This window comes from Rhizoctonia solani, chromosome 9 (genome assembly GCF_016906535.1).
Source record: "Rhizoctonia solani chromosome 9, complete sequence".
NCBI classification, from domain to species: Eukaryota; Fungi; Basidiomycota; class Agaricomycetes; order Cantharellales; family Ceratobasidiaceae; genus Rhizoctonia; species Rhizoctonia solani.
The window spans coordinates 2,022,685-2,048,986 of record NC_057378.1 but is presented as its reverse complement, the minus strand read 5'-3'; the positions used below and the strand labels follow the sequence as shown (position 1 = coordinate 2,048,986).

The 26,302-nt window shown below is 46.6% G+C and overlaps 6 protein-coding genes across 6 annotated transcripts; 2 read left to right on the top strand and 4 right to left on the bottom strand.

Moving 5' to 3' along the window:
• Window positions 1–2,004: 2,004 nt before the first annotated feature.
• Window positions 2,005–3,429, bottom strand: RhiXN_08150 (uncharacterized protein; the record flags this gene model as incomplete). The annotated part of the gene is made up of 4 exons (XM_043327966.1): window positions 2,005–2,224; window positions 2,271–2,575; window positions 2,628–2,805; window positions 2,840–3,429. 4 exons carry the CDS (start codon window positions 3,427–3,429, stop codon window positions 2,005–2,007), a joined length of 1,293 nt encoding a protein of 430 aa, XP_043183351.1.
• Window positions 3,430–6,220: 2,791 nt separating this feature from the next.
• RhiXN_08149 (ABC transporter) lies at window positions 6,221–14,837 on the top strand (the record flags this gene model as incomplete). Its single annotated transcript, XM_043327965.1, has 43 exons — window positions 6,221–6,281; window positions 6,334–6,416; window positions 6,474–6,566; window positions 6,617–6,788; window positions 6,841–6,923; window positions 6,986–7,133; window positions 7,189–7,196; window positions 7,251–7,277; window positions 8,069–8,147; window positions 8,185–8,283; window positions 8,349–8,884; window positions 8,944–9,116; window positions 9,171–9,240; window positions 9,297–9,812; window positions 9,865–10,329; window positions 10,388–10,407; window positions 10,470–10,858; window positions 10,911–11,048; window positions 11,099–11,117; window positions 11,177–11,276; window positions 11,329–11,440; window positions 11,500–11,827; window positions 11,884–11,981; window positions 12,033–12,062; window positions 12,122–12,244; window positions 12,300–12,462; window positions 12,521–12,525; window positions 12,579–12,599; window positions 12,654–12,890; window positions 12,944–13,046; window positions 13,100–13,172; window positions 13,233–13,275; window positions 13,325–13,512; window positions 13,567–13,604; window positions 13,664–13,740; window positions 13,795–13,823; window positions 13,878–13,943; window positions 14,004–14,138; window positions 14,195–14,322; window positions 14,376–14,424; window positions 14,481–14,503; window positions 14,554–14,630; window positions 14,680–14,837. The coding sequence occupies 43 exons, from the start codon at window positions 6,221–6,223 to the stop codon at window positions 14,835–14,837; spliced, it is 5,583 nt and encodes a 1,860-aa protein (XP_043183350.1).
• Window positions 14,838–15,083: 246 nt separating this feature from the next.
• RhiXN_08148 (rieske) lies at window positions 15,084–16,727 on the bottom strand (the record flags this gene model as incomplete). Its single annotated transcript, XM_043327964.1, has 8 exons — window positions 15,084–15,185; window positions 15,245–15,355; window positions 15,412–15,661; window positions 15,755–15,856; window positions 15,910–15,921; window positions 15,970–16,184; window positions 16,243–16,418; window positions 16,469–16,727. The coding sequence occupies 8 exons, from the start codon at window positions 16,725–16,727 to the stop codon at window positions 15,084–15,086; spliced, it is 1,227 nt and encodes a 408-aa protein (XP_043183349.1).
• A 2,857-nt stretch (window positions 16,728–19,584) lies between these two features.
• On the bottom strand, window positions 19,585–20,971 carry RhiXN_08147 (uncharacterized protein; the record flags this gene model as incomplete). Its single annotated transcript, XM_043327963.1, has 2 exons — window positions 19,585–20,541; window positions 20,621–20,971. 2 exons carry the CDS (start codon window positions 20,969–20,971, stop codon window positions 19,585–19,587), a joined length of 1,308 nt encoding a protein of 435 aa, XP_043183348.1.
• A 2,462-nt stretch (window positions 20,972–23,433) lies between these two features.
• Window positions 23,434–24,606, top strand: RhiXN_08146 (ubiquitin-like Rad60 SUMO-like protein; the record flags this gene model as incomplete). Its single annotated transcript, XM_043327962.1, has 11 exons — window positions 23,434–23,503; window positions 23,556–23,617; window positions 23,675–23,696; window positions 23,752–23,810; window positions 23,861–23,902; window positions 23,959–24,112; window positions 24,170–24,228; window positions 24,295–24,316; window positions 24,376–24,434; window positions 24,487–24,531; window positions 24,583–24,606. 11 exons carry the CDS (start codon window positions 23,434–23,436, stop codon window positions 24,604–24,606), a joined length of 618 nt encoding a protein of 205 aa, XP_043183347.1.
• Window positions 24,607–25,146: 540 nt separating this feature from the next.
• RhiXN_08145 (uncharacterized protein) lies at window positions 25,147–26,147 on the bottom strand (the record flags this gene model as incomplete). Its single annotated transcript, XM_043327961.1, has 3 exons — window positions 25,147–25,294; window positions 25,355–26,058; window positions 26,112–26,147. The coding sequence occupies 3 exons, from the start codon at window positions 26,145–26,147 to the stop codon at window positions 25,147–25,149; spliced, it is 888 nt and encodes a 295-aa protein (XP_043183346.1).
• Window positions 26,148–26,302: the final 155 nt, after the last annotated feature.

Genomic DNA, 26,302 nt, shown 5'->3' with positions numbered 1-26,302 from the left:
ACAGCCTTTGGGCAATCCCCAACCGGCTTCATATCCTGACCATGGAAGAAAGCCGAGTTGAGTTAAAGAATCAAAAAGGTAAAAGCTTTAGTTGGGACCCATATGTATGCCGAGTGACATTGGTCATTGCTGGATTACGGTATAAAATTGGCGGGGTGCAGTTGTCACGGGAGCGGAACTCCAGAGGAAGATATGTCACGTGAGCGCCCGTCGTCCGGCATTTAAACATAGAACCGAGTACTCATTTTCGTGTCACCACCGACAACGATAGCGAAACTTACGCTTTATCCAATTGCTTATAGTGTCCTCAAAACGACTCACTCAGCTCATTTGCTAGACTACCCTCAGATATTTCTTGGCTCGAATTTGCTACTAACGCTCGCGCACTGGACTGGGTAATGGACAAGATCGACAAGTTACCTCCTTTTCCCTTACCGGCTTTGGCCCAAGCTTGAGTAGCTCACGCATAAGGGATCACTCTTTGCCCCAATGTACCTTGCCGAACGTATGTTCAGTCCTAGAGCTTCCTCCAATGTACATGGCTCTCGATCTATGACCAGAAGTGTGACTGGACGATACCTCGCTCCTAAAATACAGCCTTCTGTGCTTGCTGGTTCGGAGGCAAACCCGTGTAATCTCTAAACCTTCTCTTCCTAATGGTAGGGCTAGCTTTGTGTAGTCATCATATCGTATTCAGGATGTCGATATATAAGGTGCCGCCTGTATTCAAGTTCATCCATTCAGCGCTAAGATCGGAAATGTTCCGCTCTACTTGCGTTTTGACTCAAACACATGCGACAAGCCAAGATCGTCCGCCTGCAAGGATCCGACGATCAGCCGTTACTTGGTTAACAATTCATGCTCGATGCTAGTTTCCGTGTGTCATTTCTCTGCCAGTAATACGAGCGGCATTAAATTCAATCCATCAACCTCGGACTCTTTCTGGCCAGCGGCTAATTTCGCTATCTATTCGGCGCTTCACCTTCACGCACCAAGCAAGGCCTCAATCCTGTCGAATCTCATCCCAACTCGCCAGTCGTACCCGAATAGCTCCCGGCCCTTTGTGTGATATTTACGGCTCAACCACTTGCTTCGCTATTTGCACTGAACCTTCAGCTTCTTAAACAGACAAGCTGTTCAAGAAAAAATGAAAAATAAAAAATTTCACTACCTGATCGTCAAATCCGACACTTCTGTGAATAATACTCACAGATTCGCCAGCGAAGTATGTATGATCACTAGCTACTGGTCATCTTGGGTTGAGACTTTGCAGATCCATGCCATTGAGTTTGTATCCGAGCGTGAGTTTGTCCGTGGGAGAGGGGATACTCATAACTTGTATGTTCATTATAGTACCATCCACACCACAATGGGGCCCACAACGCAAGAATCGTCAAAAACAACGTTATTCTCAAGCCAATTACCACTCAACATAACCCATGGAACTACTTATGCTTGAGGTTAATTATACCAGAACTGTTAGTTTTGGTGAGGATGCTTAGATTTTTTATTTTTCCACATGACAGAGCTCACAAAACAAGGTCATACAATTTGTTCACGTTCTCGCTAAATCAGACTCGACGAATTGTAGTTCCCTTTGACAAATCTTCCGGGCGAAAATCATGTCATAAAGCTGTGCGGTGTCTGCTTTATGTGGTTTGATACATATATCGAGGTATACGGAAAGGCCGTATGCTCGAAGACGAAGAGATAATTTCAAACACGTAGCGTGGGAGAGGTCAAATCTTGTGGACAGACCCTTGGTCGTGTGTAGCATATCCATGATAATTCGCCAATGCGCGATACTTCAACATTATTTATTGTATGCAAGTTATGATTTAGTGAGAATGCTTGGGTTGGTATAATCAAGCCTCAGTAAATCGGCGTATGCTCTTTGCCTCTGATGCTTGGATGAATTACGAATCACCACTGTACGTATATTTTATAGATAATAAAAATAGAAGAGGACATGTGAAAGAAACATAGTGAGGCTATCATGTAGAGCTAGTAACCTGTATGTTTGAGGACAGAATTCATCAACGAGAAACACCGTTGGGGTGGCGTGCACATCGGGGTATTATGCTCCCGAGTTCCTGCGCACGCAGATGTATACCACATTCCATCACCACACATTCCGCCGTCGTCCTTGTGTTTCATAGCCATTGATTCCATGATTGTGGGGCCGCGATACGGCGGCGTTTGTCTCTTCCACTTGGCCGCTGAACTGGGCCATTAGTATACCAACTAATGTTAGTTTTGAGGGTACTCACAATATAAGCCATTTATTCCGCCATATATCATTCATCGTCCGCTTAATATCTTGTTCAACCTCCCGCGCACTGCATCCTAGTAAAACTCTAAAATTTTCGATCCTTACACTATGTGCATGAATCATATCTGATATGAGCTCCTGCAATTCCCCTATGCTTGCCTCTTTCAACTGCTGGGCCTGGCTATTTTTACGCTGAGACCGAACCAGACGAAACAACATCTTCCAAGCAGAGTTGTAACGATTTGAATTTGATATATCGGAAATGGTATAAGTGCTATCACTCGGTAATATGAGGTGGGAACACTGTCATTGTTTAATCAGGAAGTTGACCAATCACACAAAGCTAGGTACCAACCAGGTTTTTGTCAAGAATTTTCAGGTCTATTTTACGACTCTTTTCTATATTCTTTAGCGGCATCTGGGCCCTTATCAAGTCTTCCTCTTTAAGTGCAATGCTTCCGGCTCCCTGAATATACATGACATGATGTGCAGTTAACCCAGGGAGAATTGGCACTGTTAGATGATTCCCGTATCTAGAGTATTTCATAAATACATACCCATATATACCTCTGGTACCAATCATATTCCTTGCACACGGTGAAAAGAAATATGGTCTGAGCATAAAAATAGCAGTTGAATCGCTGGACAGTATAGGTAGAGGCATGGTAGTGTTGCGATATCTCTCGGCATATATCTATGATGAGTTCCATGCGGATATGCTCCTTGAATTCAGCATGAGCGATGCATTCTGAAGGACTGTATATTGATTCATCTAGATTTCCTATGTCTTCGATGGTTTCATAGGGCTCAACGCCTGCGTCCTCTGTACAGCCCAGTGGGGAGGTCTCGTCTGGAAGCTGTCGACGGTCAATGCGAAAGCATCCTTTGTCGTTAATAAGGCGGAAGACTATATATTCGTGAAAGAATGGGCCTTTTCGCTCTTTTCTGAGTTGCATGCATTCTACTTCTGCGTGGGAGCGCTTGCCCATCCAAACGGCAAGAGGCTCGGTCTTATTCCCCGAGCTATCAAACTCGATCCGCACGGGAGCCACGCGTCCGAGAGCGGCTCGTGCAGCGATGATGGAAGCATTTGAAATGTGCTGTGATGCCTCTGGTGCAAAAATTGTGGGTCGGCGTGCGAAGGAGAATTTACTCATGATGGTAGCTCGGGGGATGTTGCTCTCACATCGCAGACACTGGCTTATAAATTGCCCTATGCGTAAATACACGTTTTTCAGGCGTTGATTCTATAAGCTTTTTGAAGAGAGTCTGTCTCTTCACAATAGCCATGAGGCATATTTGATTTTCACGAGACATGAAATACTTGCTTTACCTTCTCGGCTCGTGCATGAACCACGTGCATATCAAGAATAATTGATACTCATAGATAACATGCTAAATTAAGATTAGAGCACTCTCTTTCAATTTATTATATGGAGGTAGTCTTCAGCTGTAAAGAGAGTAAAAGAAATAACAGCATACGCTCAGCACATGTACATGACCAAGAGCTTCGGCAGCTAATGAATACATATTTTTCGAGCCTTCGGATTTATCTAGTATTTTATCATTGGGTCCACAGCTTTTCGGAATTCAATCTGAGCCTTAAGCGTCAGTTTACAATGGGATGGGCACGCCAATCAGTTTTGGTCACCATACACATACAGACAATGCCTGAAACATCTCGGCCATGAGGTCATTAAACGTGTCTTGCATATGACTTCCAGATTTGCTAGGTCTAACTCTTTTTGTCCACAAATATTCAATCATCTACCCATGGTGGTGCGGTGATCTGCAGGCTGTGAAGGCTCACAAATCTGACATGGGCGCAGGAAAATATCTAATGAGTTACAAACAAATAAGCCAGGACGATCGCGAAATGCTACATATAGGAGCCAATAAATATGGCTGGCTTTATGTATGTTCATAAATGCCATTTTTATACTGAGCTTCGGGCTTCTTGCTTCCGATATCTGCTTATCTGTGCGGATATGTCTGTATGGGTGTAGGACGAGGGAGCTGGGACCTCCGAGACGTGATTATGACTCACAGGTCGGGTGGGAGAAAGGGACAGCAAGCGCATTGCTCGGCTCCCCTGTCGGCCGGACGTGGTCGGTGTGCTCGACCGCTCTGTGGTGCGACGGACACGTGATATTTTCAAATTCATATTTAGAGCCACATTCGAACGAGGCAAATCACTGTGATAGTGTCACACAAGGTGGGGGAGGGGGGGACGGGAAAGGAAAAGAGAACACAAGTACCCAGACGATAGTTAAATGATCAGTAAAACACACGCGTCAAAACCGTTACCAAAGGGCCAGCTCGTGCTGGTCTATCTGGGCTCCTCACGTCTCCATGGCGTGGTCCTCGACGGGGTTTCGGGCTCCCTGAGCTTGACGGGGTCGGGCTTTTGGGTTCGACTGCCAACGTTTGACAGTAACCGGGGTGCCAAAGATCACGTGATACCGTAAGCGCCAACTTCCTGGGGTCAGTACAGTACTGGCTCCGTGGGCTGCGTCGCACTACCTCATATAGACACGTAAACAGACTGGTCAAAGATTAAATAATAATCGGACCTCAATAAAATTGACCAGCTAGCTGGGCTGGTGTTGACCCTGGACTTCTTCATCACTCAATGTAAGAGGAGGGAACACATCCCAATTCACCCATCTTCCGCAGATAAACCATAAGGTGTCAGTGGAGATAGTATTTGATGTACGACAATTATATGGTTGAATGTATAAAGTATAATTACAGGCATTCAGAGCCTGTACTTATGATTTCAAAGCCCGTCAATATGCAAGATATTTTATTCAGGCCTAGAGACGGATCCTATACGCTTTCTGTACATATAGACCGTTTAATCCATACCCAGCAACAGAAATATGTCCTTGGCACTGGTGGTGTCAGTCAATGTATTCTACCGACACCAAATGGTCCCGTAGATCATGTATTTATTTAATAGTCTATAAACATCATGCCTGGAGTTGAAAAATTGGTTGCAATAGGGTTTCACAGGTCTATTTCTTATTACTCCTGTAAGTGCTGAAACTCTTGCTCTAGTGACCGTTGGCGATTATAGGATGAAGAGCCAAAGGACACCACATGGATACACGTTCCCAGCTCATATTCCAGCTCAAGATCTATTAAAATGTGGCTCTTCACTCTCCGAAATTATCGAAGAACAATCCTTAGCATTCGCTTCAGGAGACTATTAATACCACTTCGGAAGATCATGGTGTGAGTTTGTTACTGAAACAGCGGTCACGCGACCCGGATAAATGAGAGGTTGATCATGTGCGATGGCAAAGGCCCCCGTTTCTTGTCTCATCCAATTTTCGAAGATGTGACTGAAGACAACCTCGCCTGGTGGTAATAGTCTATTTCATTTAGTAGTTCTATTGGTCTTTTTGCCGAGAGGTCTCCACCGGGACTTCTTGTTGAGAAGGCTTGGTAAACCCGTTACTGGAACCAACCACAGTTTGATTTTAAATGATAGAACCCACCCCGTTTCTTCAGCTGTGAGCTCGAAGTATATCATAACTCATGACGTTGCAGGTGAATCGTTCTGTCGGAGTAACCTTGGACTTGACCGAGGTCTTACCTCCCCCAAGGTGGCGCCGAAGCCATATTTCGGTTGGCGACTGCAGTGTTCTATTTCCCCGTTGACCCATCAAAACCTCCCAAAGAAGGTGTTTTAGATGCTGTTGCTTAGCTATGAGGTCATTCGAAGTGTAGCTAGCTGCGATATTCAGGCTACTAGTCAAGCCAGCGTTGCGATTTCATGTCTTGCAACGCCTGTCAGGCCGAAAGAATCGTGTCAATAATCTCCGAGAAGATGCATTGCATATAATGCAAAAGAAATTTCAACGTTAAACCTGGGGTGTCGACATATAAATATTAAGGTGTTTAAACGAGTTTCAGGGGCATATTTCTCCCTGAATTATAACAATGAATCACCTCCTCTATCTTCTTTCGGCCTGTTTATGGGCAATACCAGTATTTGCGCATTGTATGTATGCTCTTAGCGCATATGATGAGGTTACTTACTTACTTTGTTTTAGATCGATGGACTTCATTAATTGTAAATGGCACTCTAACTACACCTTATGCACACGTTCGCAACGGTACTAACGGTAATTTCCCGGTACAATTCACAAAATATCAAATATAAGAGAGAGACTGACAATTCTTCTACAAATAGGTTATGGACGTATCAACGACAAACCTCACATGTAACTCTGGCGGGGAACACGCAGGATCCACCACTACCACCACTGTTGCAGCCGGTTCTACAGTGAGCAAGGCTCTAGACATCCATCTCTCGCGAATGTTAATCCTTCCTAGATCGGATTTGCTCTAGACGAGGCGATATTTCATCATGGAGTTCTCAATGTCTACATGGCGAAGGCTCCCGAGACTGTCGCAACTTTCAACGGATCGGGAGAGGTCTGGTTCAAGATCTACGAGCTCCCTCCTATCACTGATGGTGGAAATTCGATCACATTTCCCACGGATGGTAAGTCGTTTAATCCGACCGGCCTATAATGAAATGCTTAGCACTCGTGCAGGGATGACCAATGTCACATTTCCGATTCCGAACTCCGTACCCTCGGGTGAATACCTGGTTCGTATCGAACACATTGCGCTGCATGTGAGTACATAATCCAACGTATGTCATCATGCAAATACAGGTCTCTGATATTCCTGGTTTAGCTGGCGCTTAACTATCAAAAGGCGGAGTTCTATGTGTCCTGCGCACAAGTCCAGGTTATCAATGGAGGACAGGGAGAACCCAAGCCACTGGTGGCGCTCCCCGGATACTATACTGGCAGGGAGTCAGGAATAATGGTTAATATTTATAGTGAGTTACCTTTGGTCGCTTTCGCGAGCACAAGCTAATTATGGTGTCAACCTAGATCCAATTGTAAGTACCAGAGTCATGCACACGGATAAACAGCAATTAACATTACAACTATAGCCGGTAAATTACACACAACCTGGGCCTGTGAGTGATTGCCAGCGCGATTCTTAAATTTATGACTTATGCGCTTGGACTTGACAGGCGGTTTGGAAAAGTTAAGCGTGAAGCTAAATTTAACCCGTGTGAATGAGATCTGTAAAGTGTACCTTCAGAGGCCTGGTTGCCGTAATGAAATCATTTTCAGCTGGTTCGAAGATAATATAATTGAATCATACGAACGACCGGTCCTATAAAATTATGGAATGCTATTCTCAAGCGAACCGAAGAGCATTCAACAAGACTGTATGTATGCACCTTAGCTAACACGGGAATGCTCATTTTGTTTTGAATTGATGGTATCGATACTCAAGCACAGTTTTCCTATGTCAGGCAACTGAACAGTAATAGTACATTGATCACAAGAATTCGATCAACATAACCTGGTCCCTATCAAGAACTTACTTGAGCTTATAGGGATCCCCGGCGTATTCGGGGGCGCATCAATGAAGTCATGTGGATGGCTCAAGGACAAAGATCTGTATCAAACAAATAATCTTCTTCTCACCGCAACAAACGGGGTGACAAGTAGGAAATCTCGTGTTCTTCCGGCCTTGCGTGATAAAGGAGATGATTATCCGATGTAGGGTGTGATAGCAAAGATAGCAAAGGGCAGGAAACTAGAAGTGACATCCCGATATGGTACGGATAGTGATGGAGAAAACCGAAGCAAAGTTCCATGGGGTCTGGATATAGAAACGTCCGCATGGTCCTCGCCGATCCGACCGGGCTCCCACCGGATGCATTAGAGGCACTAACGCTGCTCCGGCTCCATAAAGACCCACGCTCACCCGGCTTCCTCGACAAAATCTACCACCCCCCAAGAAGAGGATGACGGAATTTCCGCCGGATATAAAAGTGTGTGCCATGTCGAACACTTGTGCCGTTGGCATAGTGTCAGGCGTTGGTATCCCTGCGTTAATAGTTGTAATTGGTGTGCTACATACCATTGGCGTGCGCCTACCAGATTGGCCTATCTTCTCTGAATTTATCAGTGGGTGCTAATACAAAATAAAAGAGAAAATAAAACAAAGAATGCTGATGCGAAACGCACCGTAGCTAAAGAAGCTCTCGCCGACGTCGCTGCCGAAGAAGATGCCGAAGCCCTGTCAAAGCCTGGCTCGGCTCTACCGTCGGATGCAGATTTTCCGAACGAATCAAGTCCTCTCCTGGAACGAACCATCGCCGAAAACAAAAAACCATCGGGCTGGCGCCAGTTTACCTTGACTCTAATACCGATCCTCCAAATTGCCGGTTGGACCGCTAGTTTGGTTCATCAGGCGAGCTCGGGTCGGTCTGATAGTTTGAGTGTAATTATCCCGGCAGCCACGCTTGTTTCCTGGGTTTACGCGGGGTTGCGCCCAAATCTTTGGCCTTCTTACACTCCGTACTATGATTTACTAGTTTTGTACACTTCTCAATTTGTTTCGGCATGTGCTTTTCTGTACGATGGATCTGTAACTGTTATACCGGGCGATAATTTTCGTTGGGAACACATAGGGCGTGTCTTTGATGCGTTTCTGACCTTTGGCGGAATTACGATAATCTTGAACATGCCTCTCGAGTCATCCGGAGATGCTCAGATTGATGCCGAGGTACGTACCAAAGTGATAGCCAAATAGATCAAAATTATTGATCCAAAATTCAAAAACAGGGTCGTACCCCGGCACTCGAAGATCACTGTACATTGCTCCAATGGATAACATTTTCCTGGGTGAGCCCGCTGGTCGCCCTGGGATCCCGCCAACCTCTGGGAGAAAAGGATATGTGGCAACTTAGCCGGTTAATGCGTACCCGTGTGCTAATGAAACAATTCTCCCAACTGAAGTGCGTATAAGAGAAACTATAAACGAGACAAAACTAAATACAAATGAAATGCAGAAGGTCATCTCTTCTTCGAAAGATTTTGGCCGCCAATGCGCGGGATATGTTTTTGGATCTAATTCTGACGGTAAATATAAATAATTTGTTATTTGGTTGGTACTAAAATGGACCTTTTCGCAATAGGTATTATCTGCTATCCTCGACTTTGGACCACCAGTTTTCCTCAACTTGATTCTTCGAGCAATGTCCGCCACCCCGTCAGACGACCTGGTCCGTTCATCCAAATTGGACGAACTACGTTTCTACGTTTCCTTCCCGGTCCATACTCTGCTGCGTTCTCCAAACGACACAGCCACAGGAACCCACCGACCCCTCCAGCCTCAGGACGCCTATTTTTTCGCTATTGCAGCTGCATTTTGTCAATTAATCAAGTCCCAAAGCGATCTTCAGCACTTGTATTTTGCGCGCCGTGCTTCGGTCCGTATCAAGGGCGAGCTTGTGGCTAGTATTTACGAAAAAGCGCTGAAACGCAAGGATATGAGCGGCGCGGTGGGCAAGTCGGATACACAGAAAAAAGGAAATCCTGAAGATAGTGCAAGCGCCCCATCTGAAGAGTCTTCGAGCGCAGATATTGGGAAGGTCGTGTCTCTGATCGCTGCGGATGCCGAGTGGATATCTCGATTCGTGACTCTGGGCACTGTAAGTAGCTCTCATTCTCTACGGTTACGGTTGTTCTGATATACTTTCTCAGTTCATATACGACGCTCCTGTGAGCGCGATTATATCTTGCTTTTTTCTTTACAACCTTATGGGATGGACGGCTTTCGTCGGCTATATTGCACTGGTCCTCACCCTCCCTATCAACAACTTCCTCGTCCAAAAAACCGCAATATACCAACGTTCCGTTTCCGCTATGCGTGACCGCCGTATGCAAGCGATGAACGAAGCCATCCAAGGCATCAAATTCATCAAGTTCTCCGCCTGGGAGTCTCGTTGGATTCAACGCGTATTGGAAGCGCGACACGCAGAAGTAAAATGGCTCAGCAAACTCAAGTTGACCAATTTTTTCATGATTATGGTCTGGGACTTGGTTCCGATTCTGGTGGCCGCAATTGGATTTAGCTGTTTTACGTTGGTAGCCAAGCGCGAGCTTACGGTTGATATTGCGTTCCCTGCTATCTCTACTTTCCATATCTTGAGTACAAGTCTCTCGATTGTGAGTTATAATTCCATTCTCATGAGTTACAATTGCTGATGCAAGTGGAACAATGTAGTTGCCATTGACCATCGCCTCGTAAGTCCCTTTGATACGCATATATTTTATCGCATAGCCACTGATGCCCAATCTGAAACCAGCACCGTCCGCACTCTCGTCTCCATCCAAAGAATCGAAGCGTATCTCTCTGAGGAAGAGGTTCCAGATCATATATCATCCCTTAAACGCCCTCCTCCAACCTCTCATGGCCCATCGGAAACTCGCTTGGGGTGCAAAAATGCCAGCTTCCGTTGGCCAACAGTCTCAACACCTACAAAGACAATCAACCCCACAAAACCTCAGCAATCGTCCCGCTGGTCTAGGCTCCTTGTTGTGTTGCGCCTACGGAAAGAGCCATCGCCGCAGGAAGCACAAGAGCCGACTAATACGGATGAGGACCAACCATTTACTTTGCGTGATATCAGCGTAGTATTCCCAGAAGGTGTTTTATCGCTGGTTTATGGGCCAACTGGAAGTGGCAAATCGTCTCGTGAGTGCTTTGAATTTTATGTATCAGTGTATTAGGGAGTAACAAAGTGCAGTTTTGTCTGCGATTTTGGGAGAGATGGACCGACTGGAAGGAGAGTCGTACCTTCCAAAGGATCCAACTTATCTACATACCAAGACTAACTTGAAAATGGCCATTAGCTATTGTGCGCAACAACCCTGGCTAGAACACAGTAAGTTCGGGTAGTATCAGTGTGCTCTAATTTATTAATGGTGTGGCTAGAATCTATCAAGGATAATATGTAAGTTTACTCGGCGTCCTGGCTCTCATTCTGATTTTTCATTAATTGCCTTTTCGTAGTTTATTTGGCTCCACGTTCGACGAAGGACGCTATAATGCTACGCTGGAAGCATGTGCCCTCCGACCCGATTTGGACTTGTTCGAAGGCGGGGACGAAACTGTGAGTTTATGATCGCTTTAACAGATACACATATTCAGAAAAAATCCTCCAGGAAATCGGCGAGAAAGGTGTATCATTATCAGGTGGCCAGAAAGCCCGCGTCGCACTCGCACGCGCCGTATATGCACGTACCCAATTTGTAATTTTGGACGACGTTTTATCAGGTACGTAATATCTCGTTCGTAACCATTATGCGGGTCTTCTGATTCACGAATAATTTTAGCCGTAGACTCGCATACTGCCGAACATATTGTCCACCGATGCCTGCGTGGACCCCTGCTTAAGAATCGTACTGTTGTACTAGTGACTCATCACGTAGACCTTGTCCTCTCTTCTGCTGGCTGGTTGGTGCAATTGAACGAGGGCCGGATCGGAATACAAGGGACTCCCCAACAGCTTCGTGAAGCTGGCGCTCTATTGCAAACACGGGAGTTGGATTCTAAGGAGCCTACAGGTGAAACCGCCGATGAGGATGGCTCAGCCGCAGGCACCAAACCCGAAAAAGATAAAAAGCCGGCCAGGAAGTTGGTAGAAGACGAGGGCAAATCAACGTACGCAAATACATTATTCAATAATAAAGATTAATAGACTGACTCGAATTTAAAAGTGGTTCCGTGAGAGCCGAGGTTTACAGGACGTATCTTTCGGCCGGATCCTATTGGCTTTTCGGATTGTTGGTTTTATTTTTAACGCTGGACCAGACTGGTATGTACAGGTTTTAATTGAGCAGGGTGCCTTTTGCTCATCTCAGTTCAGTTCAATTGCTTCAGAAATTCTGGGTCAAACGTGAGTCTCGAATAGTGGCTTTGGATACTCAAAGTCGTGCTAACACTAAAATTTGACAGATTGGGGCGAAAGCTATGAGACTCAAACCCAAGATTCAGCGGTCTCTCGTAATTGGTTTGACTTTGGGTTCCCTTCAGCAAGCCGTAACGTGGTTCCATATTTAGCCATGTATCTGATTATTCGTACGTTAATTTGCCCTGAATTGTCTGGATATATGATTACTCACCGATCCTTTAGAAACTACAAATTCTGTTATAAATGTACTGAGCCAAGTTCCCGACATCTGGGCTACTCTACGAGCATCGCGGACCCTGTACGAGAAAATGCTTCATTCCGTTATGAAATCTCCTACTCGTTTCTTCGATGAGACACCTTCAGGTAGAATTCTGAATCGCTTTAGGTCAGTAAAGCCATCAATGGACCCGGCTTCGTACTAACCCTTCAGTTACGATGCGTAGCAAAGGTAAATATACACTGTATCGTTCACGAACACCCGGTACTAATCAAATTATTAAGACATTGATACGGTTGATAGCGGTGAGTACAAGCACCAGGGCTATCCGTCTCCTTGCTCATTTCAGTTTTCCCTAGGAATTCAAACGTTCATGGTCAACGCTCTAACCCAGGCTTTGATACTCCTTATTGCGGTTGGGACCATCGTATATGCGGTCCCTTATTTCATTTTTCCAGCAGTTGTAATCGCCTATCTGCATATTTGGCTCTCGGGAGGATACGTTAGCGTGTCGCGCGATCTTCGAAGGATCGAATCGACAACTCGGTCTCCTATTGTGGCATCTTTTAGTGAATTGTTGGCCGGGATTGTGACGGGTGAGTAATGTCATTTTTATGATGGCGCGAAGTAAGAGGTGACACGAAAGCAGTACGAGCCTTTGGTGCTGAAAGGGAATTCCTCTCGAATATGTACAAACGGTTGGACCTCACCCAAACCGCAACGCACTACTACTGGATGTGTAATCGCTGGCTGTTGCTCAGATTCGATTTTCTGGGCGCCTTCTCAATTCTTATCGCCACAATAGGGGCCATCAAGGGAGGGGCCACTGCCGGGTTAACAGGAATTATTTTACACAGGCTCAACAATACGTCCGTTCGGTGAGCTGTGGTTTTCTTCTTATTGATTATTAGAACCAATGTTAATACTCCTGACTCCAGCTCTACTTTGGCTTGAGATTTTGGACCGAGTTAGAGCAGTCAAGTGAGTGCCTGGAAAATCAGCGTTCATATCCCTACTGATAGAACCTCAGTGAACTCCGTGGAGAGGATCCAGGATTATCTGGAGTTGCCGTCTGAGCCACCTAGGATCATTCCGGGTAACCGCCCACCCGCGTATTGGCCCTCGGCTACGACTGGATCCTTGATCGTGGAAGACTTGACGGTCAATTATGCGGCCGATTTGGAACCGGTCTTGAAGCAAATCTCATTCGCCGTTCGCGTGAGTTGATACGCATGATCGTGCATTACGGGTCTTTGAGCTTTCTTGTTTTAGCCATCGGAGAAGATTGGAATCGTGGGACGGACTGGGTCGTAAGCTCCTCTCGGTAACTCTAATACTCCAATCCATATTGAATTGATTCCTTGTCCAGTGGAAAATCAACGCTAGCCCTGGCATTATTCCGATTTACCGACCCTGCTGGCGGAAAAATTATTCTCGACGGTATCGGTGGGTGGCGGATATAGATTTCCTTTTCGAAAACCAATAACTGATGTTGAATAGACATTACGACAATCGGACTAGATGATCTGGTGAGCCAGAGTGCACTACGAACTCTGATATGAATACCAACCACAACTTTGCAGCGCTCCAAGTTAACACTGATCCCTCAAGATGCTGTCTTGTTTAAAGGAACTATTCGCGATAATCTAGTAAGTGGGCCTTTACTGGTTCCAGTCACCACCAAGTAGTTCTAAGGGTGCATGCGCCAGGATCCCTTCAAAGATTACACAGACGCTGAATGTATCGAGGCTCTCAAGCGAGTTCACCTCCCAGTTGAGAGCAGAGAAATCCGAACCTTAGACCATTCCAACCAGACCGTCTATGTTAACTCGGGAGAGCTATTGGTGAGCAGGGTGCCAAATAAAATCTAAAGGACATCTGGGGTTAAAAGTCGTCGCAGGAAACAGGCCCACCCGCAACCAAAGCTGGAGTACCCAAGCTCGTGGCATTGACTCTTGAAACCGCAGTTAGTGAAGGAGGTAATAATTTCAGCCATGGTCAACGTCAGCTCCTTTCCATGGCGCGGGCGTGAGTCGTATCATGTTTACAACAAAGACATGTGAATAATCTTCTTTGTTTAGTTTACTGAGAAGTTCAAACGTGATTGTGATGGATGAGTCGACGGCTTCGGTAAGGGCATCTCTCTTCTCAAAGGACTTCCTGTTAATATGATATTTTGATGATAGGTGGACTTTGAGACGGATGCCAAGTGAGTTATTTGAATCCAGGATCAATCATCCGACTTATCGGGTTCTCCAGGATCCAAGCTACGATTCGTGAAGAATTCAAGCAAAGTATGCTCATCACGATTGCCCACCGACTCCGGACGGTTATTGGTGAGTTTTCGAGTTGGTATTGGTAGCACGTATGTTCAATCAGGTTCAGATAACGACCGAATTCTGGTCCTTGATGCTGGTCGCGTTGTCGAGTTTGACACTCCTAAAAGGCTGCTCGAAAATTCCAACGGAATTTTCCATGAGATGTGCAAGAGAAGTGGAGATTATGAGTATTTGCTCCGCGCGCTTGGCGTTTCCCCGAAGTAGTTTCAGTGAATTTCTTGATTTAACAAGCTAGCTTGTCCAATGTTCCCGTCACAGTATCGAAGAAAAAATAATCTATTGATTCTTTCATCTTAGCCAACGATAACTCAGGGAAGAAAAAAAAAATCAAGTCGGATCGAATTCATTGATACGAGACCTCGACGCTCCCATCAGCGCCCACATTCTGACCTGGCTTTGTCGTAGCCTCCTCTAAACGAGGGAGCAATCCGTTACCTCCGCCTTTTGTTTTCATTTCCCTTTCTTCTTTGCCTCATTTGCTTCGCCTCTAAGATCCTCGTAAAAATCTGGGCTCATGCCTGCGCGTGCTCGGTCCACAACATTGAACGGACCCTGAAATTTCACCGATTACGTCATGCATGAATCGCCAAGGTTTCGTCTCAAAAACTCACTTTGAGGGCACCAGAAAAGTGTGCTCGCACTTCGCGTCGAAACGCTTGTACCGGGTCTTCGTTTAGGAGATTACAGGCCCATGTAAACCATCGATGACCGGCTGTGACATGCTTCATTGCTTTCGTTTGGTCAACTCGTTCATGAGGGCGAGTGAATGGGTGCGTACCGTGACTTCGTCCCAGTGGATGACTTCGAGTACTTTGACACTCTCGGTGTCCCCAGCTGCTTTGAATTTGTTTATGGTAACCGGGTTAACGTCTAGTCCTCTTGCTTCGTGTACGAGATGGATGATGCATAGTCGAGCAGGTAAGGAATGGGCTGTCCGGGATGCCGAATCCCATAGGCCAGCATGAACGGCGTGTGAGCCATAGTAGGTGCCGAGTTGGGTGAGACGGGAGGAAAGCAGAGAAAAATGCCTGTGAGATAGACCAACGATCAAAATTAGCGAGATTAGAAAGGTAGAATAGAGTGCATTTGGAGGACAAAGGAAGTAATGAAAATATGCTCACTTGGCTTCGTCTTCAGCGACCTTGACCCAGTCAGTAAAGAATTGTGGCGGGAGTGGCTCTCCTGCTAGTTTTACTGATCCAAACCGGGCAATTATATCCCACCTGGAGTGGAATTATCCCGACCGTTCTTGATCGGGTATATAACAAAGACTCACGCCAAATCAATTCTATGAAAAGCATTAAATGATAGTCAGCCGCGACAATGAATCACGTACGCCCATTGTTCAATGTTTGCCAACGCATGCAAAATGGCGATACGACTTCGCTCGCTGCCCGCCTTGCCTCTCTTTCCAACTTTACCGGGTTCAACTGTCACAAGATTTTCCCGAGGGGGAACGTCGGGTGGGATTACAAGGTTAGTTTTCTTCTGGCCACTCGAGGTGATTTTTCCTGTTCGCCAGGCTGCTGCCGCCTTTCTCGTAAGTGCGACCTGTATGCGATCGGAACGTAAGTCGAATAGTGTTTGGCTACCATGGGTTTCTACTGACTTTCTTTTCAGGGTTCGATGTGCTAAGAATTCGACACGCCCATTCCATCAACGTGCCTGGTTCCGGTTCGTTATCCTCCAAGGTGAGTGTTTCGAACGTGGTCGTGATTTTAGAGTTCGTGGCTTCGGAGGTACTAGAGTTTGGCACCCCTTTACTGGCGCTTGACTCTGCGAAGTCTGATGGAAGAATCATCAGTAACAAGATGGAAACGCCAAGTCTGACTCACCCTCTGAGACCGGCCTCTTCTCTACAACTTCCCACTCGCCCTCTCCAGGAGCACCGATCCACACATCTCGGTCTCTCAGCTCAACCGGATACGCACATGCTTTCAAACCGGTCGAACTCTCTCCTGTTTTGAGGTCAAAGTCGTAGCGATGCCAGGGGCACACAACAGCCGCAGTCATCTCCTCTATTTCCGGATCAGCGTCAAATTCGACGTCGGCGTGAGATAGGTCTGCCCCTAGATGAGGACATGTGGACTCCATAGCGTACAGATTGGGAGCATCTGATGAAGCTGGCGAGAGGCGGAAGACGATCAATGAATGATAATCGCTTGGCCGAGTTCTCGATCGCAGAGTCAAAAGATAGCGGGTGTGAGATACAAAAGCGGAGAGTGAGCCTGCACTTTATCAAATAGTTCAAGACATAGAATAGAAGGTGGGGTCATGGATTGAACTCATACCGAAGGAATGTCATGGCTTGGGCAAAAGATGGATGGGTATCGATTTTGGCCTGGTCATGTGACATCATCTCTGGATCTGTAACAGTAACAGATTCTGGACTCTGGCAAATTATCTTGATAAAACGATCACCGTCTTTGATCGTTTAGCTTCGAATGACAGACTTGATACACTTTGATTCATATAGACTACAAAATATCTCTACCGTAAGTACGGACCTATTTTGGACGGATATCTAGGCTTGCTCCAACTAGGACCTGAATCAACTACCCATATAATCGACAAGCTCGGCAAACACCACGTTAAAGCCTCTATCAACCCAATGACCCGGAAAAGAGCGGGTTGGAGTACACTCGAAACAGTACTGGCGATGGAATATTCCCCATTATGTAAGAATCTGTATTTGTCGCTGTTTGACGCCGAGGCTTTCCCGTCCTGTGTTTGTCCGCTCCAGACCTATTTATTGCAAGGAACGAACAAGGAGAAGAATAATGAACATGATGATACTCTATTGGTAACGATATTTGTCAGATTATGGACCGAATTTTTGCATTTCTTCACGTTCAGGTCATCACTTGGTCTGTAGAAATTGCCAAACAAGATCGAGTTGAATAGTTGGATTCGGACATCTTACTTCTATCCAGTAGCCCGTCATACATTCCTGGGACTGAAATAATCAGCCGCTACAACCGTAAGTACGAAGCCCGTGAGTTTTGCAAAGAAGAGGACGTACGTCCTTCGCCAAAATTACTTGGATGACACGTCGATCCCGATGTTAGTCTGGCTACATGTTTGGCTAGTATCGGCGGGTACAACATAGGCAATGCTAAGTTTCTTCTTGAGCGACTATGGACGGTTCATTCGGGCCTATTACATATATCAGAGTATGTCGTTAACGCTTTCCTTGGATGGTGTGGGTTTCTCTACGCCACGCGTAGCACCTTGGTGAAACCACTCTTTATAGTTACATGTGACGTTTCTACTTATCGTCCACTATAAATACGAACGTCTTTGGCACCTGCGTCGCTAAGATAATGACAATCCGTAAAACACTCGGTTGTTGTGGTTCGAAAAGTAACAACAGGTGTAAGAGAATTCCTGCGGATCCTGGTAAGTTCATCGGGAGCGATACATGAGTAAGCACAATAGACCAAATGAGAGTACATAGTTAGAAACCAAACACGAACAGGTACGGAGAGGCGATGTATTGTCATGTGAAAGTCGCTGCTCTAGTCGCTTAGGGGGGTCCAGGACTAAGGACTTGGATGGCTACCGGGAGCCTTCAAGACCACTCCGATCCACTGTCTGGAACACCTCGGCTTAATCCCTCCCATTCACAATACGTGCAAAAAGATGATGAACTACGCTACTGAGCTCTGTACCATTCCCAAAAATCCCAGAGTCGCTAGACACCTGCTAGCATCATGGGAGACGCATAAACACAGCCCTAGTAGACGCTGGAAAATCAAAACGGAGAACACAACATCTCCTATACATCGCATCGCGTGATACAGTCACCACGACGCCGCATTTGTCACCCCGTACCTCTCATACCCGTCCGACCCCCTAACTTCCTCCGTGGCCAGCTTCGCATGCAAGGAGACTTGAATGGCCCGAAGCGTGATGACTACAGAGACAAGTTCCAATCCGATATCAAATTACCCGAAAAATGGGCACATGCCGCTGTCCAATGGCGTTCGCAAAGTCGGTGTCGGCTACGTTATACGAGCCGAAAAACGAAATTTGGCTAGCGCTTCGTCAGGAATAGGGCCAAGAGCAAACATATTAGATGCGGATATGTTGAGGACATTAATAGCGTTCACAAAAGCTATGCAGGTAGCCGAGAGTCAGGGGCATCGCAACATGTGCATATTTTGTGGTAGCCAAACTGCCGTCAAAGCGATTGCCGACCTATCAACACACCCATGCTAGAAGAGGCCGGAACCAGGCTTGCACGTCCTGCGCGCACCGGATCTCGAGCTACACCCAATACCCCACAAGAGCCGCCTCGCAAGGGAGGTCGAATCCTGCCTCATCCAATTCATGACCTGATACGGCTTTTACGGTGAGTACCGAACACAGCTCCATCCCGATCTTGACCCATGTTGCTCCTGCGGAGAAGGGGCGGAGATAACCTATCATTCATACACGCGCTGTCCCGCCGTAGCGGGACACAAGTGACCCCTTAGTAAGCTCTCTTTCGGAGCTCAATAATCATCACTGTTTGGTACCCACGCAGGCCTGGGGGCCGTCGCAACGTTTAATGCCAAGACGGGAATCGGGAGACGAAGGGGGCCACAGACAGCCGCTCAAAAATTGTAACTGGATTTGCCACCATGGCTGGCCCATCCCCGCACTTACGGCCTCTGCTCTGGTTAGCCCTTGAGGCACCTGTACGTCGGTCCGCCGGCTCCTTCTTTCTGCCCACGCTATGTGTCTCTGTGTGTATTGTATGTACTGTCTACGTGTTTCTCTCTCCGTGTTTTCCTTGTAGCTTTCTGCGATTTGGTTTCTACTAGCAGTTTGCCTTAGGTGATATGTAACTCCAACATTCTCTTTGTATGTGTGCGTGTATTAAAAAAAAGAACAAGAATCGCTGCCTGGGGGGGGGGCGTATATAATTGAGAACAATGAATCAACACCGCGCTCCCCCTACATTACATCACTTATGAACATCATTTCCATAAACCCACATACATGTCTCCATCCTTTCTCTCGCATAATCCATCAGCTCCGGGTCTGGATGACAGTTGAACAGTTTCGCTGTTACCAATTGGTTGAACATGGCGAGGCGATCGACGAAGGCGTGGCAAAAGTATCCAATTCGGAGGTTCACATGTGTAGTGTTTGGGCCGACTTTGACAAGATTATCTAGTGCCGCACAGTATGCTTCTTGGTCGTCACTAGAGGACTGCTCCGAATTGCTTCCAATAAAAAACGCATCTGGACTAGAAACAGTGAGCTCTTGCAACGTATCAGCCAATATAGGCAAGCCCTCGATGTACTCAGGGGGGGCATCAAGAGAAAGATGTAGTAGTGCTGGAAATTCGAGCCGAGTTAAGGGTTGGTATGTTTGCCACAGCGTATTTTCCGGAGACTCGTCATCTTCCCCAATCCCCGCTGTCAGATTTAGGACCTGTAAAAAAGGGAGTTCGCAAAAGAGCGAAAGAGTGCTATGTCGTAGCAACTTGTGCGGGACCGTGATGCTCCTCAGCGAATTGTTGCGTACGAACAGTGTACTCAATTCAATGACATCCACCTCGGGGACTGGGATGCGCTCTAGCTGAATGCTCTCGAGCGCCAGATTTTCTGCAGAAGCAAGCAATAGCGCCTTTACGTCTGGGAATAATAAATGGTTGAAAGAGATGCTGGATAGATTTGTGCTCTTCCTAACAGATTCGACGAGAAAATTTCTCCATGATACCGGCAGTGATTGAACTATCCAAAAGAATCTAAGATCAATAGTCTGTAGAGCGGTAAAGTATGGTATGCCGAGCAAGCTAGGGTGGAGAGGAAGCCGGGCTTGTCTTCCGGATATGACGAGGTGCCGAAAGAATTGACATGAAGACATGCGGGCAAGGGGTAACAGTGGAGAATCAAGGGATGAGAGGGAGTTGTTCTAAATTCAGAACAAACGGCAGGTGAAGTTCTGCTAGTCAGCGCAGCTCAACATATAGAAAAGCTAGTTAAGAACGAACCAAGGACGGGTTTAAGAAGCAAATATCGCTCATGCGGAGCGAGCACCTGATCCTTGATTTGTAGATGAACTTCATAACCATCCCGTACATATCTAGCGAGGTCAACGCCAGGTTTATTGCAGGGTGGACATAGAGACCGGGTTGGCTGGCTGGCATATGGGATGACAGGTTAGGTTGACTGTGCTGGCGATAGGCGGTCTCAAGAAGGTTTAATATTTCATCTGAGATTATTGAAAAGCGGAGGAAAATATGGTTGAAAGTAACGTGGTGACTAGCCATTGCTGCAGGAGTGACTGAAAGGCAGACTTGAGTGAACAGTGAGAAGATGTCGATAGGAGCAGGAGCAGACATGGGCTCATTTTATACTGATTGGGTGCCAGGTCAGTGGCAAAGTATGTGCGATGCGCATTATGGTCTATGTGGGTGAAGCAATGCTTGGTTCAAGGCGGTGAACCCCAAAAGTACGGGAAATCCCCATGGGGGCCAGAATTTCCCAGATATCCACACATAAGATCACGGAATCTGCACCTCAATGGTCAACAAGGGTGGGTTGAGGATGCAGATTCATGGAAAATCTGGTCGGACTTTGCCAACACTCCGCATATAATGCGCGATTTTTTACATCCAGAAAATCTACACTTTTGGGGTCCACCATGCCAGCGAAAAGGTAGCCCCTACTATTAGGCCAAGAGCAATAGGTGATATCCATAGTAGCCATGATGCACGAAGCTAGCCATGTTGGGTCCAAGCCGAGTGGCGAAGACGGGGTGATTGTAATGATGGCCGCGGCCCAAGGTCCTAGAATGGACGGACCCAGAAAGGAAATCAAAAATTTTAAACAACAACGAGAGTTGCCCGGGCCCTGGGTCAGAAATAACGGCTCATGTAGCCCTGGTGCAGCCCCTGATAAAAATTAGAACAGCGCTGCGTGATTAAACGCCGCCACAACGTTGAACGCAATCATCATGTTTGGTACTGTGCTGAGGCTTCCCTGCTTACATGGGTGATACATATATACAACATATATATTATCCTGATACGCACAATGTACATGTATATCCAAAGTCTGTGACACTACCAAAGAGCCAAACCACCGGTTTGAGGGAGGCCCGCATCGCGAAGTGGTAACGGGTTTGAGCCGGGGCTCCCGAGACACGAGTACGAATTGTTGATCGGGTGGCAACAAGACTTCCTTCACGATTGAAGAGATATTGAGGGCTGGACAAGAAGTACGGGGCGGGTCGGGAGCAAAGGAGTTGCCCGCGATCTGATTTTAACTATTTAAAAAACAGTATAATGCAGCTTCAGCCGTTTTTAGAGCGGAAGTACTCATCAGTACTGGCAAAAAGCAACCTGGTAGAGCTCTTTGGACATATTGTATTGTTTCCATTTTCTCTAAACGGCAAGTTTATCATAAGTTAGTGTATATCATAGCATTTGTGCACGAAAATCATCGCTATTTTAGTAGAAGGCACAGAACAGAAACAAGATTTGCATCCCCAAGAAGTGATACCTGAGGCTATGGTTCGGAGTTTGCGGAGATGTACGAGTTGGGCTTCGGCTCAGCAAGGTGGGGACTATAGACCAGGTGGCTACTCGGGTTCGTGGTCAACCACACTCGCACGGCACGCTCGGCCTTCCGACGCGTTGTCTTCACGGTGGACCCCAAAAGTGCGGATTTTCTGAACGTGAAAAATCGCGCGTTATATGCGGAGTGTTGGCAAAATCCGACCATTTTGTCCATGAATCCGCATCCTCAACTCACCCCTGTGTGTCGTCGAGGTGCGGATTCTGCTATTTTAGGTGCGGATGTCTGGCAAAATCTGGACGTCATGCGGATTTTCCGCACTTTTGGGGTTTACCGTGCTTAAGTCCCTCCCACCATCATGATACACTACCTAGTGGTTTCGTATCAATTACCGGCCTCCACAACTTGAGCCAGCTCAAGCCAGCTTATGTAAGCTTAAGCTATCGACATTTCTCCCACCTCCCGCCCTGCTATAAGTGTGGTCTGAGGCCCGAACCTATCTAGTGCGCGATACGTGCCGGATCCTCGGAGCATATGGAGCCTGGCGATATCATATGCACGGGTTTCATGAAAATCAGAGCCCAGAGTCTTGGTATCTGGTTAGCCCACTATTTACGAGGTGGTTAAGTACGCCAGATTACGGGCCCGACATTCGTTCAACCATATCACGGAACAAAAGCCAGGGGTGCTCAGAACACTCCAAGTATGTGTCAACTAGTCAATTCCAACACAGTTGGGTGCATTCATGTGACTGGGAACCAGTCTGAAGAAGACTTGCGGGGGTGTTGAGTAAAAACGGTGGTCGGCGGTGTGGGTGTCTGGACGGCTGACACCTAACACGTCCGCGTTGTACCGGTGTGGAAGGTGCCACGCATCAATCATTGATGTAGCCATACTCAACTAAATCCCCTCTTTCTCCGATCAGGTAACCTAACTCCAGAGGACCCGACAGGACCCTGGGGATCTCTGGAGCGCTCTGAAGTTAAGTGATATACCTTTTGTATAAATAGGTGTTTTCGTTGAGTAGATACCAAACAGGGCGGGACTCTTTTTGATTTACTGGTTCTATTCAGCTATTGGCTTATTTAAAGAGGCTAACTTGGTTTAAGCACCGCGTTTGTCGATGGGAGTAATTCTTTGTAAGGGTGGTTCCTACGATGAAGTCGTTATAATTGCAAATGTACTACGAAGTCACCTGACATGCATTACGATCACGTGTGTTTTGATTTCCATTCTTCAAATCTACTACCCTCTCTCCCATTCAACGCATTGTCCGTCTTGAATCATGGCCGACATTACTCCTTCCCAAGATGGCAAAATGATGATTACTATCACCCATTCTAAGGGTGCAGCGCGTTAGTATGGCGACTTGCACTAGGCGACTACCACTGATGCATTGTCTAATAGCCGACGTGAGAGTGGCGGTCAAAAAGATATCTCAGCTTCGCAAAGTATTCGTGGCTGCAGCGGTGAGCGCGAGGAATCTTCTTTGTTCTGCTGCTTTTGCTGAATGCAATTGTGGTTAGGACCGCTTCAGGACTACCCCAGGTACGCCCACCCCTTTCAAGATTCTTTTCTAATACACTCACCGCCTCGATGGAAGATGAGCTTGTTTTCAAGTACAACGGAAACATTCTTGAAGGAGACCACACACCCAAAATGGTATCTATAGATATCTATACTCAGTGCTTGTCCTTAATCACATATCCTAGCACGAAATTCCGGAGGGAGGAATAATTACCGCGTACCCAGCCGTGCGTGTCTATTTGTTGTGCACCGCGCCGGATAACTGAACTTCTGCTGTTGACAGGGAGAAGAAGAGCCGAGCACTCAGAACCTCCAAAATACTCAGGTCAGCAATGATGGCGGTTTCGGCGCTAACGATCGGGATGACCAAGGCGACCCATCGGCGTCAGCCAAAAACGATAAAATTACCTTGGTTATTCGTAGCCAAGAGGGGCCTTGTGCGTTTCACCATTTTTCTTTGTTTCACTGATTACCTTATACTGGGCACGCGATAGCTTTTCAAATCAAGGTCTCACGAACGAAACCCCTCAGGAGTGCATTCGACAAGGCTCATGTATGTCTTCCCTTTTTCTTTTCTTTTTTTTTTGGCTTGGCCCTTTGTCTAATCTGAACTCCATAGGAACAATTTAAGAAAGCGCCTAGTACGTTGACGCGCGCTTTTGGCTTGAATCCATTAGTTGGGACCTAACAATCCCAACAGAGACGTTCCGATTCTTCTATAACGGTACTCGTTTGCAGGAGGACGACACTCCCAAGATGGTATGTAGGCGTGTTGGGCACTTGGAAACATCTAATGACCGACAACCGACAGCACGAAATGGAAAACAACGACGAAATTGATGCAAACATCCAACAGGTTTGTCATGCACATGTTAATTTGTCCACTTAATCTCATGCACTGTGGCAGGTTGGCGGCGCGCCTTTGACTTAACTAAAAGGCTGAGGCTTTTCTCATGATACGCGACAACCCACGGCCTGTTCCAACCCCTACCGGTTCCATTTCCGTGTGCGCACATGACTATTATGTTACACCGATTATATTTATGTACACGTACGCATATTTCACTTCCGTTTTTCTGGTTATCCAATTTCTACGATACAGTTATTATGTGGCCGTAACTCCGCTTGTATGTGTACAATTCGAAGCTGGGTTTCTAAGCGTACCAATGAAAGAAATCACGCAACCGAACGACCAACGGCTGAGACGATCCACTGAAACTGAATTAGCTACCTATTTTCCATTAGCGCCGAAGCGTTAGCAATTTGTCTCACACAGTGGTGTCGGCCCGTTTGATTGTGGATGCCTGTGTCTTTAGACTCAATCTTTCATAACAAAGTGCCTTTCTTCATTCCCAGAGTTGCTCATACGCTCTACAAGAAAATCAGATACAGTCATTTTTCACGGTTCATTTCAACTCAATCATCTACTATAGATTGGCACCTAACAGATACTTTGGCGTCCTCTGAGCCGTCAAACAGGAGGGGGATATGCAATCCCGAACTTGGTGAGCCCTAAAAAGGCGACTTCGATCGAGAACGTAGGCACTATCGTGAATTCAAAGCTCGGGTCCTTATACTTCAACATCTCCCGTATCACGTCATCTCGAGATCCACCCAACCTGAGTGAGAGGCGGAAGTACGTCAGAAGGATAAAATATTTATATGGCGTGTTCACTTACGCTCTCTTCCAAGCTCCAGCGACTTGTGCTTTTGCCGGATTATAAAGGTCGCTGAATCGGATTCGGTTCTTCCAGCCGTTCGGACTGTCGTCCCGCTCCTTGTTCGCCGGAGGTAAGGTGATAGTCTCTTCTCCCGATAGAGGGTCGAAGAAAATCTCATCGTCTCCTGTGATGGTGCTTTTGACTGCTCCTTCATGTGTATTATTGGTCGTTGCATCCTGGGTAACAACACGTTCAGCGCCCGAAAGATCTGCCGACCACCACGCGCGCAGGTTGAGCTGGTAAATGCGCCTATAGATGTAAGCCGATTCGCCAGGACCAAGAGTATGTTTCTTGTCGGTTCCTCTCTCGTTGCTCGTCGTAACAGCTGTGATGCGTTTGTCCTCAATGCCCATCGAGAACTTGAAAACCTTTTCAAAGCCGAGGTCGGCCGAAACTGTTGTCTCTGTCGAATTTGTCACCGAACGACTTGACGACTCCTTGAATGTGATTTCGAGATCATTTTTCGGGTGTCGATTAGGCTCGCGCTTGATTAATTCCCATTTGGCCTTGTCCAAGTAGACGTCGACGTATTCGGTCACGCCCCAGTCGCCAGCTTTTCCACCAAGCCACCTGCTATATTGCCCGACCAATAGGCCTCGCGAGTCGCCTCCTTCTGACCTGAAATGGAGGGACCCGGTCTTCTCCTTATCGTCTAGCAGTTTCTGGTGTATGGTTCAGCCGAGGAAAATCTATTGAAGCTAGCTAGTGGATGTACCTTTATGTTGGGTGGGAACTGGAAGTTATTAGCCATGATATAGTCTCAGATATTGCAATAGAACCGCGGGAAAGAGCAAAAGAGCTTCGAGTTGGGGTTGAGTCGAGATTTTACCTACCTTTTATATCGCCATTCCTGCAGAGGATTCTCAGTCACCATGAGTCCAGCCAGGCAATTTAGATCACGCAATT